Source organism: Pseudophryne corroboree, chromosome 11, assembly GCF_028390025.1.
Source record: "Pseudophryne corroboree isolate aPseCor3 chromosome 11, aPseCor3.hap2, whole genome shotgun sequence".
NCBI classification, from domain to species: domain Eukaryota; kingdom Metazoa; phylum Chordata; class Amphibia; order Anura; family Myobatrachidae; genus Pseudophryne; species Pseudophryne corroboree.
In genome coordinates, this window is record NC_086454.1 from 159059087 (window position 1) to 159074373 (window position 15287).

Sequence of the window (15287 nt, forward strand, 5' to 3'; positions counted from 1 at the left end):
GTTAAGCACGCCTATTTCCTTTATGGATTCCACCATAAAGTTTGCAGAGTCCTGTATATGCTGCAGGAGTAAGACAACATCCCCCCTAGATAAGGAATCTGTCACGATCCTGACTGTAGTTCTCGTATTTGGTGACTTACCCCTGCCATCTGTCCTGGATCCTGTGCCTTTTTGCTCACTGAGATAAACAGCTTGTCAGCACCATGAGTTTCCTGAGTTCTCTGCCTGGAAGGTAATAGTTAACGAGCTCCACCTGTGGTGATCTCCTGTGTGAGTCTGAATTCATCAATCTGAAGTTTAGGCCTAAAAGCCAGTATCCTCTGTTTGCAGAAGTTCAGGCTTCAGTGTTCTCTCGGCCTGCTAGGCCTCACTCCACATCTCAGCCTAGTCTAGAGTACTTACATGACAGTGACTGTTCACCTGACCCAGAGCTGTCCAATCCTCTGCCAGCCTGACACTGCTCACCAATCACCAAGGACCAGGAAGTATAAGTCGGTAGACTGAGTTGGTAACTGGGCCAGTTCCTCGTGTCACACACAGCTCTGTGTGAGCTTTGAAGCTGAGCTCCCTAAAGGTAACCCTTGTACTTTAGTTCCTGTAAAAACTCTGTTTCTTTGTTACCCAGTTTGGATTACATTTGTGTTGCCATTGATATCCAGTATTTCCACGAGTCTCAACTTAAAGGCACAGTATAGTAATCCACCGTCTCCACTTAAAGGCACAGTTGCAGTGTTTCATCTTAAAGGCACAGTACAGTATTCCAGTCTCCACTTAAAGGCACAGTTGCAGTGTTTCATCTTAAAGGCACAGTCACAGTATTCCCCAGTCTCAACTGAAAACCACAGCTGCAGTATTCTACCGTCACAGCCGCAGGGTTCTTCAGCCTCGTACTAGAGTTATAGCCACAGTCATCGTTCTACTTTCAGTTGCGTTTCCAGTTATATCCGGTACCAGCACGCATTACAGTTGCATCCCAGTCTCACCAGTAACCAGTCCGTCTTACTATCTTGCCAGTAACCTTGAGTACATAAGCACCTACTCCTGTGACACTATATCCAGTACAGTCTCACCTATACATTCATCATCCTGCTATCAAAGTCCCTGGTGATCCAGTGGTCAGGATACGGCTTCCTCTGCCGAGGCCCGGGTTCGATCCCCGGTCAGGGATTGCTCCTTCTTCTCACTGATTCCTACAGACTAGCCTAATATTCACATAGTCCTCCAGTTGCCCGCACAGACTTCACTAACACCGGGTTCACAAAACCACAGTCATGACAGAATCTAACCCCTCAATTAGGTTACCTGACCATTTCGCAATGGCTTAATTGATCCACGCACATGCAAAAGTGGGTCTTCGGGCCACCCCAGCAGCTGTGTACAATGATTTGAGTGTAGTCTCAATTTTACGATCAGCCGTGTCTTTTAGGGAGGCTGCACCAGGAACAGGCAATACAATTTTACGTGACAGCCTAGAGACTGATGCGTCCACTATCGGTGGATTTTCCCTATCCTCCAGAGGAAAAGGAAAAGATGAGAGCAACCTTTTAGCGATCTGAAACTTCTTATCAGGATTAACCTTTCAAATAGGGTAATCAATTCCTTTGATACAGGAAAAGTAATTGAGGACATCTTCTTTACATTAAAATAAGATTCCTCACGCTCCTCTGACACCTTATCAGGAATATGCAGAACATCTCTGATAGCCTCTATAAGAGCCTCTATTCCCTGTGACAGAGCCACATCCCCCCCCTCCAAGTCTGCCTCACCCTCCTCTAAGTCTGACCCATCAGCGTCAGATTGCAGGATCTGGGCCAGAGATCCCTTTTGTGGACAAATGGGAGGGGACTGAGACGCTGTTTTGGGCACTGAATCTCTGTTCATAAACTCATCCACAGTTTGTTTTAAGTATCGCGTCTCTTTCTCATTGCGGGACAAATTTGTAAAAAGAGTGGAAATCATACCTTTGAGAAAATTAACCCACTCCGGTTCAGCCCCGCTAGCTTGTGAACCCTGAGTACCCAGTAGTGAGCCCCCTGGTGAAGAAAAACACTCCGCTGTACAAGAAACACACTCTTTGCCTGACAGAAAGTAAATGTGACAGCACACACACACAGGAAAAGGTTAAGCACAATTAACCCACAAAGAGCCCTTCAGGGAGACACAGAGTTGTTTGGAGCCAACACCCACCGCGCTCTTATCGCTAATGCCAAGCTTAGCCGGGTCGCAGACTAAGTACCCTGATAGGGGACTTAGTACACTAATAGTTGCTCCCCCCCTGCTATGACCCCCTCGTACCACTGAGGTAATCTGGAGTCACACCGTTGTAGCTGCGAGCCCCTGTCCTGTCAGCATCTGTGTCCACTGGAGGGAAATATACGTTATGGTAAGAACTTACCGTTGATAACGGTATTTCTCCTAAGTCCACAGGATAACAATGGGATATGATGGAGTGACAGCGGATTAGCTCCAAATGATCAAAAGCTTTCAGACCTCCCAGGATGCAACCGGCCCGTCCATATATCCCCGCCCACTGGCTCAGGCAAATCAGTTGTCTTCCAAAGCACTAGGCAGGAGCATCATGTAGAGTCCTAATCAGGTGAGAAGAACACCCATGCACACCCTTCCGTACAAGAAGGAAGAGGTTAGTGAGTAGAAGGATCCTCCAATTAGGTGCGTCAGGGTGGGATCCCTGTGGAACCTGTGGACTTAGGAGAAATACCGTTATCAACGGTAAGTTCTTACCATAACGTATATTTCTCCGGCAGGGTCCACAGGTTATCCACAGGATAACAATCGGATTTCCCAAAGCAATTTAGTGGTGGGGACACTCCTGATTGGACAGGAGAACCTTACGCCCGAATTCAGCATCATGAGAGGCAAAAGTATCCAAGGCATAATGTCTAATGAATGTGTTAATGGGAGATCATGTGGCTGCCTTATATATCTGTTCTGCTGAAGCACCATGTTGTGCTGCCCATGAAAGACCTACCTTACGAGTAGAGTGAGCATAGACATTAACTGGAACAGGGAGATCAGCTTGAGAGTACGCTTTTGAAATCGCCATTTGAAGCCATCTTACCAGCGTCTGTTTATTAGCAGGCCATCCTCTCTTGTGAAATCTGTAGAGAATAAAGAGAGAATCTGTCTTTCTGATGGCACTGGTACGGATCCACGTAGATCCTTAATGCCCGGACCACGTCCAGCGACTCATCTCCCGCAGAAAGTCCCGATACCTGAGAAGCCAGGACTACAATTCTTCATTAAAGGTGGAATTTAGACACCACCTTAGGAAGATACCCAGACCTAGTTCTAAGAACTGCTTTATCTGGATAAAAAAATCTGAAAAGCGGAACATATCAGCGCTCCTAAATCTGACACTCTTCTAGCTGATGCCATAGTCAGTAGAAAGAGAACTTTAGCTGTCAACCATTTAAGATCCACTTTATTAAGTGGTTCAAATGGAGCAACTTGAAGAGCTTTGAGGACTAGACTTAAGTCCCAAGATGCTGTAGGAGGAACAAACGGAGATTGAATGCGCAGCATTCCCTGGAAAAAAGTAGGCACATCTTGTAAATTGGCAATTTTCTTTTGGAACCATTCAGTCAATGCGGATACTTGAACTCTCAAGGAAGCCACCTTCAAACCTTTATCCATTCCTGCCTGAAGGAAAGCTAAGACCGTGGAAATCTGAAAGATTTTGGGTCCATACTTCTCTCACTGCACGAATGAATATACGCCTGCCATAATCAGTAATAAATACGAGTAGGATTTCCTCGCTCTGAGCATTATTTGAACTACCTGTTGTGAGAATCTTCTTGACTTCAGGATAGAGGTTTCAAGAGCTACGCCGTCAAAGACAGTCGATCCAGATGTCTGTGATAACAAAGACCCTGCATTAGTAGATCTGGACGTTGAGGGAGCAGAAGTGGAGCATCCATCGACATTCTCTGCAGATCTGTGTACCAATGCCTTTTGGGCCAAGCCAGAGCTATTAGAATCACGGCACCCTTTGCTTGCTTTATTTTCCTCACCACCCTGGGTAACAGGATGATTGAAGGAAACAGATACGCCAGATGAAAGTCCCATTTCACTGACAAGGCGTCCACAAAGATCGCTTTGGGATCCTTTGTTCTTGACCCGTATGCGGGCACTTTGTTGTTCAGACGGGACGCCATGAGATCTATCTCTGGCAATCCCCACTTGTCTACTAGAGTCTGAAAGACCTCCGGGTGTAGAGCCCTTTCGCTTGCCTGAATGGAGTGTCGACTGAGAAAGTCCACTTCCCAGTTTAGGACTCCCGGAACGAATACTGCGGACAAGGCTGGGAGATGGAGTTCTGCCCACTTTAGAATGTGACTTACCTCCTTCATTGCTGTTTGGCTGCGGGTTCCTCCCTGATGGTTGAGGTACGCTACTGCCGTTGCATTGTCTGAGCGATCTGGACTGGTTTTCCTTGAAGTGTCTCCTTTGCCTGAATCAGTGCCATGTATATGGCCCAAAGTTCTAACAGATTTTTTAGCAGGCAACTTTCTTCTGTGGTCCATTTTCCCTGGAACCATAATTTTCCGGACACTGCTCCCCAGCCCTGAAGACCAGCATCTGTTGTCAGGATCTCCCAATCTGATATCCAAAAGGGTCTCCCCTTGTCTAGATGGGATGTCTGTAGCCACCGGGCTATTGACTTTCTTACCTTTTCTGAAAATACCATAGTCTGTTTCTTTATTGTCTGATGTACTCCATTTTATCTGGCCAGAATCAGATGCTGCAGAAGTCTTGAATGGAACTGTGCATACTCCATCATGTCGAATGTTGACACCATCAAACCCATCACTCGCATTGCTGCTTGAATTGATACTGTTTGACTGTGTAACAACTCCTGAGTCCTTGACTGCACCTTGGATATCTTGTTCCGAGGTAAAAATACTTTCTGCAGACTTGAATCCAGTACAGCCCCCAAGTGAGTCATACGTTGTGACGGAACCAGAGATGACTTTGCCCAATTTGAGCCACCTGTGTCTTTGCAGACATGTTATTGTTTATTGGAGATGGCACAGGAGCAATTCCTGTGATTGTGCCAGGATTAAAAGGTCGTCGAGGTATTGAAAATTCTTATCCCCTCCTTGCGGAGATAAGCTGCCATAACCACCATGATCTTGGTAAATACCTGGGGGCTGTGGCTAACCCAAAGGGTAAGGCCTGGAACTGAAAATGCTGCTGGAGGATGGCAAACCTGAGATAACACTGATGGGACAGAGCTATAGGAACATATTGGTATGCATCCTGAATATCCAGGGATACCATATAATCCCCTGGTTCCAAAGCCAAAACTATGGAGCGTAACATCTCCATGTAAAACAGTGTTACCCAAATGTATTTGTTTAGCATTTTGAGATTGAAAATAGGTCGAAAAGACCCATTTGGCTTCTGAACCAAAAACAGGTTGGAGTAAAAACCCTGTCCCCGTTGTGCAGGGGGTACTGGAATGACTACTCCTGACTGAAGCAATTTCTGAACGGCTTCTTGCAAGGCCCTTTCCTTCGCCTCCACCCGAGACGGGCTGGTGCAGAAGAACCTTCGAGGAGGATGCTTCTTGAAGGGGAAAACATAACCTAGAGATACCACTTCTTGCACCCAGGGATCTGTTGTACACTGCTGCCAGATCTGTGCAAACTGAAGAAGCTGGCCCCCTACCCTGGGGTCCCCCAGGAGGAGGCCCGCACCATCAGGCTGATGGCTTATCTTCTGGTTTGGAAGCTGGCCCTCTGGTAGCCCAATGCTTCTTTGACTTACCCAACTTATTGTATTGGGGCTGCTTACGATCACTTTTTCCCTTCGCTTTTCCTTGCAACACAAAAGGCAGAAAAACTGGACCCTTAGGTTTGAGGTTATATGTGGAAGGAAACTTGACCTTCTTGGAGTCTGCTTCTGACTCCAGAATATCTGTCAATTATTTACCAAAAATAATATTTCCAGCAAAAGGCAAAGATTCCAAAACCTTCTTAGATTCTGAATCAGCTTTCCACGTACGTAACCAAAGTGCTCTGCGAGCAGCTATTGTTGAGGCTGATGCCCTAGAAGCAATAGTACCCATATCTAATGCTGCTTCTTCCAAGAATACTGCAGCCTGTTTAATATGAGCTATATAAGATTTTTGTTCTCTAGAAGCCGAGAAAACATCCTCTTCCAGTGCATCAGCCCAGGCAGGCACTGCCTTTGCCATCCAAGCTGAAGCCATGGCTGGCCTTATGACTGCCCCAGACAGAGAAAATATGGTTTTCAAAAAACCATCCACTCTCCTATCCGAGACATAATTTAATGATGTTGACGGTAAAGGCAATATAGATTTTTGCACTAATCGAATTACATGCGTATCTATTTTAGGAGCCACCTCCCTTTTTAACCACTTAACTGACAAATTTATTTCACCGAAAACAGCTCCGAAATTGTCGGGGTTTTTTATTGGTGAATTAGGTGAAGAATATGAATTTAACCCTATCCCAAATGATTTGTAAAAAAAAAAGGGAATATATATATATATATATATATATATATATATATTTTATTTTTCCCCCAAACATCGATCGGGAACATCACGGCTTTCATTTTGAAAGCCGGGACAGCCTGCAGGTATACAGGGGGGGGGGTGTTCTGGGGGTGGCTTGGGAGGGTTCATTTACACTCCGCAGCGGCAGCCGCTGGACGGGGAGGGGGGGAATCTTGCCATGCTGACCTATCAGCAGTGATCGGCAGTCCCTCTGACAGCAGCAGCGGAGGGAAGTTTCTCTTCCCTGCCGCTGCTAACACTATATTATCTGACTGGTCGCATCCTGTGCGACCAGGTCAGGCAGAGCACTTGCAGGCATGGTCGCATCTGATGCGACCATGCCAGGCAATTAAACAGTCCCCTGCTGGAAAAGGATAATTGGAATCCCATTTTTTTGGAATTCTATATTTTTTATTGGGTGTAGCCCAAGCCTCTTCCATGATTTCCGTCAGCTGGTCTGACCCTGGAAACTCAGCCTTAACGGTTTTGGGACGTTTAAATACAGGTGCCTTGGTTTTTAACACAGGCTCTGCTGAATCCTCTAAGGATAGAATGGCCTTCATAGCTCTAATTAATTCAGCCATATCCACTGAGCTGAGACCTTCTTCCTCCTCTTCGTATGCTGAAGTAGAGTAAATTAAGTTTTCATCTTCCGATGAATCATCTTGTGTAGCCTGTGAAGGTTTACTTACCATCCGTTTATCAGCTTGTTTCATATGAGAAGCTGCTGGGGGAAATTTTATACCATAGGTAGGGAGCTGCATGTATGGGTTAATAGTGTACCCCATTCCCGATAAAGAAGCTGTAGGAATTACCCATTCAGCTATACTGTACAAGGTCTGTGCAAACATAGCCCAAGGTGGATCCATCTGTACCTGACGTTGTACAGGGATCTGCCTTGTATTTTGCTGAAAAGCAAAACAATTTGCACATAAACCATCCTGAACCAGATAGATCCTGAGAGGATAATACAGTTTTGCAAGACAAACATATGAGTGTTGGTGTTACTGTAAGTGTACCGTCGTCACTTTTGCCGCTCTTAGACATGATAAATAATCAGCACTTTCACAGTGTACTACACAATTTGTGACTGTAACCACTTTAACCTTCTAAAGTGATATCAATCTGACCCTATCCATGCACCAGCATTGAGGACCAGAAGAAACAACTGACAAACATATATTAAAGTCACCAATCACACTAGCAGTCAGTCACATGTTATATATTAGTCATATGAGCACATTATCAACTACAAACATTTTAAAGTATGTAGGAGTACATATTACTGAATCCTGTTTTACACAGATCTAACGTATTCAGACGCAATGCGAAGAAAACCACAGTAAATGTACACAGACTCATATGTAATAGGCACTCAACTATTCATACTGAACAAAGTAGATAGAAATTTAGTGCTGTAAAGCCCGTACTCAGTAGAGTGGGATACAGGGAGACTCACCTCGCTTCCAGGATCGATCAATACGTTAGCGAACGTTGAGTGGATCCAGACACTACTGTCGCTCCGGGAACCTATAGTGAACACAGACCCTCAGTGAACAAAGACGCACTGGTCACAGCCCAATGGGGCGACCGGGTCTCCTTGCGGTAGCGCTTAGTGAACACAGGCCTATGCTGCGACCGAGTCCCCTCGTGGTAGCGTCTGGGACGGAAGCAAGGAAACAGTTCATGGCGGGAGACTCGGCGGAAACTGGTCATGAAACAGGTAGGAGGGGCGACCAGGAGAGCGTCTAACATCCCCTGCTGACATCAACCCTAGGGATCGCTGTCTCATACTATTCCTGGTGCCTAAGATCCCTAAGGCCTAGCGCTGGTGCACCCGCGGTGGCAGCCGCATCAGCTGTTTGGCAGTCTCCTCCCAATACAGTGCGGCTGTGTCCGTATTCCATATACTAAGCGGAATTGATGCCTTACCTTCTCTCCGTGCTCCGGCCACAGCCTGGTAACGTCTGCTGGACCTGCTAGTATATCCGACACAGACGCCCACTGAAACAGCACTGTACTCTTGGGTAAGCGTTGTCGCGGCCCAGCGGAGAGTTGTTGGAGCGACTCTTTCTAAGCGTATAAGACGCTGTTTAGAAAAGATCACTCAAAAAACTAGTAAGACTAAAAAATAACATAAGAAAGCATAGGACTGCTAAAACGAACAGCAGCCCTCTGACCATGATCCGGCTCCTGCCGATCCAAACAAAAAAACTGATTTGCCTGAGCCAGTTGGCGGGGATATATGGACGGGCCGGTTGCATCCTGGGAGGCCTGAAAGCTTTTGATCGTTTGGTGTCGCTCGATCATATCCCATTGTTATCCTGTGGATAACCTGTGGACACTGCCGGAGAAAATGGCGCTGGTGAGTTGCTGGATCCTCTCATAGTGAAGGCCCGCCCCTTCAATGGCGCGCAGTCTTCCTGCTTTTTTTTATACTGGCTGAGGAATCTGGTGCTTAAAATGGAAAGAAACCGTTTTAAGACTGTGTTGCCAGTCTGGGTACTGTGTACAGTGTACTGAGATGCAGTTGTGTACTGTGTCTGGAGACGCATTCCGCCCCATTTAGAAGCTGTGCGTTTACGTACCCTCGTGCCGCCATAATGGCCGGCGCCCCGCTAACCGGGACACCAGCTCAGTACACACCACTCTTCATTCTTCTGGCTCTGTTAGGGGTGGTGGCGTGCTGCGAGAATGTACGCTCGCAGTGGTGGGGCTTGCGTATAGTTCCCTCAGGAGCTCAGTGTCCTGTCAGCGGGGAACAGGACCATTAACCCTTCAAGAGATTGGGCCCCCCCCCCCCCCCCCTAAGTCCCACGAAGCAGGCAGCCCTGCCTGAAAACAACAAACAGAGAAAATAAATGCAGAAAACTCTTCAGGAGCTTCCTTCAGCGTGACCTGCTCCTCCGGGCACATTTCCTAAACTGAGTCTGGTAGGAGTGGCATAGAGGGAGGAGCCAGCCCACACTATCAAATTCTTAAAGTGCCCATGGCTCCTAGTGGACCAGTCTATATCCCATGGTACTAAATGGACCCCAGTATACTCTAGGACGTAAGAGAAATATCACAAGGTAAATGAATATCTCCAAGTGATTAGACGCGATAACTAAACCCTAAAGTTATAAAAAAGCAATTATGGTATGATGTGTATTAACACAGCTATCCACAGACACTGGGAATAAACTGAAACCTATAAAGTTACTATTTGTATTTAGTTACTAGATCTAGAGGACTGAACATGAAGCAAGCCTGAAAAATTCAGTCATTTTATGTTTTAAACATATAAAACTTTATTTACATGTTAATATTAGTCAATATATCTTTCAAGCACAAATACTGATCAATACGCATTAGACTAAAATGATTTCATTCAGTTCCCCTGACCTGAACCCTACTTATACCTACATAATGCATTCAGTCTTTACCCGTTAACATATCTTCAACCATTGAAGGCAAAAAGCCCTTTAAAAAGTGGAAGAAGGTGGTGCTGAATCCGTAACAGTCCGTATCCGGGGCAAGATGCAGCTGTACATTCCCTTCACTTGTTAACTGAGCCTTCACAGTTATTTGCATTAGAGGTTTGTCCCCTTTATGTTCTGCAGATGACAGTGCACGGGACACTGCAGCCTCCAGTTTTACTCTCTGGGTTACTTCTCCTTGCAAGCTCCTCCGCTCTTTGCGTCTGCCCTCCCATACTCTGTACCACACATGTATCCTCATGGAATGTGCGCTTTCCTCTGAGATGCCTTTGTGTGTTTTAGCTGCATGCTTTCCTTTACAAGCAACCTTCCCGGGAACTATGCTGTTTTGATCACTTGCACAGTGCTCTTTGTTTGCCGTTTCTGTCCTCCTCCTCTTTATGCTATCAGTCTGGATTTCTTCAGTGTTTACCCGTTTCCTTCCATCAGATTCATTCTTCACCCCATCGTCACTCATATTTTCAACATTATTCTCCAATATCTCATCCCCAATGATAAGCCCTTCCATGTGTGGTACTGCCTTATCACCATCATCCCCACTTTTCTCCACTGCCATGTCCTGTTTCCCATCCATTTCTCTGCCACTTTGGTCTGCTGGCTTTTTCTTACTCTGCTTATTCTCACAAGTACACAACAACACCTCTACTAACACCCTTTTCACAGCCACAAACACATTCTCCAAAGAAGCCCCTTTAATACATATACAAATATCTATCCCCTCTCCCTTTTCCCCCCCAGAAGTTGAAGGAAGCAGTACTAAAATGATGCCCCAAGGGCGTGATGGAGAACGCAGGAGGTATAACGGAGAGCGGCAGATCTTGGCAGCAGCTATGCACTGTGAGCTGAAGCGCCGAGCCATCCGGGAGCTGACATTGCCACAAACATTATGATTCAATTCAAATGGATCCTGGACATTGAGGGAGCCGAGACGGAAACCTTCAGCCCAGGAGGGGGTTGGCGACAAAAAGGGGAGGGGAACAAGCTGTCCATCACGGGGGCAGAGCACGTTTGAACGCAGGTCCAGAGATGAGAAAAAAGAGAAGAACTCTGAAAGAAGACAACCTGCATGAAAATGTAAAAAAAAAAGGAATAAGAAATTAGAATATAAAATATTTATTTATTTTTCTTATAGCAAAGCATCACACTAACGATTATTAGTCACTGTCTGTGTGGGCTTGTCCTAATATATAGATTCCTTTGTTATTTTCAAATGAATACTTACAAGAACACACAAAAAAGCAGGACACTATATATGAGATTTGCATGCTGGAAAAAGATTTATGGTAGACTTACCATAGTTAAATCTCTTTCTGCGAGGTACACAGGGTTCCACAGGGAATACATCGAGATGTAGAGTTGGATATTGATCCAGAGGCACCAACAGACTAAAGCTTTGACTGTTCCCAGGATGCATTGCATGGCCTCCTCTATAACCCCGCCTCCGGACACTGGAGCTCAGTTTCGTTAACCAGTCCAATGCAGTAGCAAGTAAAAGAGAAGGCAGATGTTAGTCACATAGAACCACATTCTCACGACAGGAGAAGGGACCAGCGGCTAATGCCATACAAACCCAAAGAAGCTAAGTGCGTCAGGGTGGGTGCCCTGTGGAACTCAGTGTACCTTGCAGAAAGAGATTTAACTATGGTAAGTCTACCATAAATCTCCTTTTCTGCAGCGAGGTACACTATGTTCCACAGGGAATACATCGGAGATGTCCTAAAGCAGTTCCTCATGGGAGGGGGACGCACTGTAGTGGGCACAAGAACCCGGCATCCAAAGGAAGCATCCTGGGAGGCGGAAGTATCAAAGGCATAAAACCTAATGAACGTGTTCACCGAGGACCTCGTAGCCGCCTTGCACAATTGTTCAGTGGATGCGCCTCGGCGGGCCGTCCAAGAAGGTCCAACAGACTGAGTAGAATGGGGTTTGATAGCAGCAGGAGCTGGAAGACAAGCCTGTGCATATGCTAGTGCAATCACCATTCTAATCCATCTGGCCAAGGTTTGCTTATTCGCAGGCCAGCCACGTTTGTGAAAACCAAAAAGTTCAAAAAGGGTATCGGCCCTCCTGAGAGAGGCAGTCCTCTCCACATAAATACGGAGAGCCCATACCACATCCAAAGACCGCTCTTTGGAGGACAAACCAGAGGAGATAAAAGCCGGAACTACAATCTCTTGATTAAGATGAAAAGATGACACCACCTTAGGTAGATAACCGGGATGAGTTCTGAGAACTGCCCGGTCACAATGAAAAATCATGAAGTGTGGACGTCAGGACAAAGCGCCTAAGTCTGACACCCTCCTAGCAGAGGCTTTAGCCAGCTGAAACACGACCTTAAGTGTAAGATATTTAAAGTCCAGAGACTCAAGAGGTTCAAATGGAGACTCTTGTAGGGCATTTAAGACAACAGACAGATCCCATGGAGTCACAGTAGGGACATAGGGAGGCTGAATCCGTAAAACGCCTTGAGCGAAAGTATGAACATCAGGAATAGACGCAATCTTCCTCTGAAACCACACCGACAAAGCAGAAATTTGGACATCGAGGGAGGCCAGACGAAGGCCCAAGTCTAGGCCTTGTTGCAGAAAAGCCAAAAGTCTGGAAGTTCTGAAGTTGTATGCATCGTAATTCTTAGCGGCACACCAGGTGAAGTAAGAATTCCAAACCCTGTAATAAATCCGTGCAGAAGCTGGTTTGCGGGCCTTTAGCATAGTTTGGCTAACCGCCTCGGAGAATCCTTTGGCCCTCAGGAGTGAAGCGTCAAGAGCCACACAGTCAAAGCCAGGCTGGCCAGGTCCTGGTATACACAAGGGCCCTGAACGAAGAGGTCTGGGCGTTGAGGAAGTAGAAGAGGACGCTCGATCAATAGACCCTGCAGGTCTGAGAACCAATGCCGTTTGGGCCACGCTGGAGCGACTAGAAGTAGTATTCCTCCTTGGTGCTTGAACTTTCCGTAGTACCCTGGGCAGGAGTAACACTGGAGGGAACACGTATTACAGCTGAAAGTTCCATGGAATTGCCAGTGCGTCCACGAACACTGCTTGAGGTTTCATTGTCCTTGATCTGAAGACCGGAACTTTGTGATTGCGTCGAGACGCCATCAGGTCTACATTTGGTAAGCCCCACTTGTCCACTAGGAGTTTAAAGACTTCCGGATGAAGACTCTACTCTCCGGCGTGTACGTCCTGACGACTGAGGAAATTCGCTTCCCAGTTGAGGACTCCGGGAATGAACACTGCCGATATTGCTGGAAGATGGCGTTCCGCCCACCGAAGGATTTTTGACACTTCCATTATTGCCATGCGGCTTCGAGTGCCACCTTGATAATTTATGTATGCCACCGAGGTGGCGTTGTCTGATTGTACTTGAACAGGCCTGTTCTGTATCAGAGGCAGGGCAAGAGTCAAAGCATTGAACACATTCCAGAAATTTTATCGGGAGGAGAGATTCCTCCTTGGACCACCGACCCTGGAGAGTGTTGCTCTAGCACCGCACCCCAACCCCGCAGACTGGCGTCCGTAGTCAGTAGAACCCAGTTGGGGATCCAGAAGGGACGGCCCCTGCTCAACTGTTGGTCCTGTAGCCACCAGCTCAGTGACAGACGAACCTCCGGAGTCAAGGAGATAATTTGAGAACTGATCCGATGAGGTAGGCCGTCCCACTTGGAAAGGATTAACCTCTGCAGAGGGCGGGAATAAAATGGAGGGTACTCTACCATGTCGAAAGCTGACACCATGAAAGCTAGTACTTGCATCACCGAGTGTGGGCGAGAGAAGAAGTATCTGATCCTGTCCTGAAGTTTCAGGACTTTCTCTGGAGACAGAAACAGTCTTTGTCTGTGTGTGTCCAGCAGTGCCCCCAGGTGCACCATGCTCCGAGCAGGGACCAGCGAGGACTTTTTGCACTTGATGAGCCACCCGTGGGCTTGTAGGAATTGGACAGTCAGTTCCAGATGACTGTGGAGAACATCTTAGGAGTTTGCCAGGATCAGCAAGTCATTCAGATACAGTAGGATCCTGATTCCCTGATGGTGGAGAAGGGCCGTCATCATGGCCATGACCTTGGTGAAGATCCGAGGGGCCGCGGCCAGTCCAAATGGCAGGGCCTGGAATTGATAATGTAGGTTGTCAATAGCAAACTGCAGATATTGCTGATGCGATATGGCAATAGTTATATGCAGGTAAGCATCCTGTATGTCCAGGGATACCGTATAGTCCTCGGGTTCAATGGCCAGTACAATAGAGCGCAGAGTTTCCTATACGGAATTTGGACACTCTCACAAATTTGATCAATGATTTGAGGTTGAGTATAGGCCGGAAGGACCCATTGGGTTTCGGGACTAGAAATGGGGTCGAATAGTATCCCCTGCCTTTCTGGGACAGAGGTACCGGCACTACCACTCGTGTGTCCAGGAGGGATCGCACAACCAGGTTTAGAGCTTGCGCTTTCAACAGATCCGAAGGAATAACCATCGTGCAGAACTGGCGAGGGAGAGGTCTCTTGAAAGAGACAGTGTACCCGTGAGAGACAACTTCCCGCACCCAGGCGTCTGAAGTGGTCCTTAACCAGACCTGGCCGAATTGCAGAAGCCGGCCTCCCACCCTGGGATACCCCAGGGGGAGGCCCGGCCAGTTATGCAGCAGGCTTGTCTTGTTTGGAAGCAGGCTGATGGGCAGCCCAGGATTGTTTAGGTTTGGGCTTAGTGGTTTTGGAGGCACGAGCATGTCTCGGGTACGCCTGATCCTTTGCTTTCCTTGGAGGTCGAAAGGAACGAAAAGTCATACTCTTTGCCTTCGGTGCAGTACTTGGGAGAAACGCAGTCTTAGCAGTCGCCAAGTCAGTCACAATCTTATTCAGATCTTCCCCAAATAAGATGTCTCCCTTAAAGGGGAGCACCTCCAAGGTCTTTTTGGAGTGCAGGTCCACCTTCCAGGACCTCAACCAAATAATTCGGCGAGCCAGTATAGACGTAGTCGACGCCTTGGCTGCCAATACACCTGCCTCAGAGGACGCCTCCTGAATATAGTGGGAGGCGGTGGTAATATGAGACAGTGTCAGAAATATCCTGCAGCAGCTCTTCCTCTAATGTAGGCATTCCCAACCCGTGCCCTCAAGGCACACTAACAGCGCAGGTGTTAGTGATATCCAGGCTTTAGCAAAGATTGTTATATCAAAATAACTGAGGTACTAATTAAGTCACCTGTGCTCAAGCCTGGATATCAGTAAAACCTGGACTGTTAGTGTGCCTTGAGGACCGAGGTTGT

At 47.0% G+C, this 15287-nt stretch overlaps 1 protein-coding gene across 2 annotated transcripts in view; it reads right to left on the reverse strand.

Moving 5' to 3' along the window:
• Positions 1-9809: 9809 nt before the first annotated feature.
• The window catches only part of TUT1 (terminal uridylyl transferase 1, U6 snRNA-specific), a 104507-nt gene continuing 99029 nt past the window's right edge, over positions 9810-15287 (reverse strand). For both annotated transcript variants that reach the window (XM_063945017.1, XM_063945018.1), the window contains exon 10: positions 9810-11085. In XM_063945017.1, the coding sequence (XP_063801087.1) occupies positions 9959-11085 (1127 nt within the window). In that variant the 3' untranslated portion in view covers positions 9810-9958. The remainder of the gene's footprint in view (positions 11086-15287) is intronic.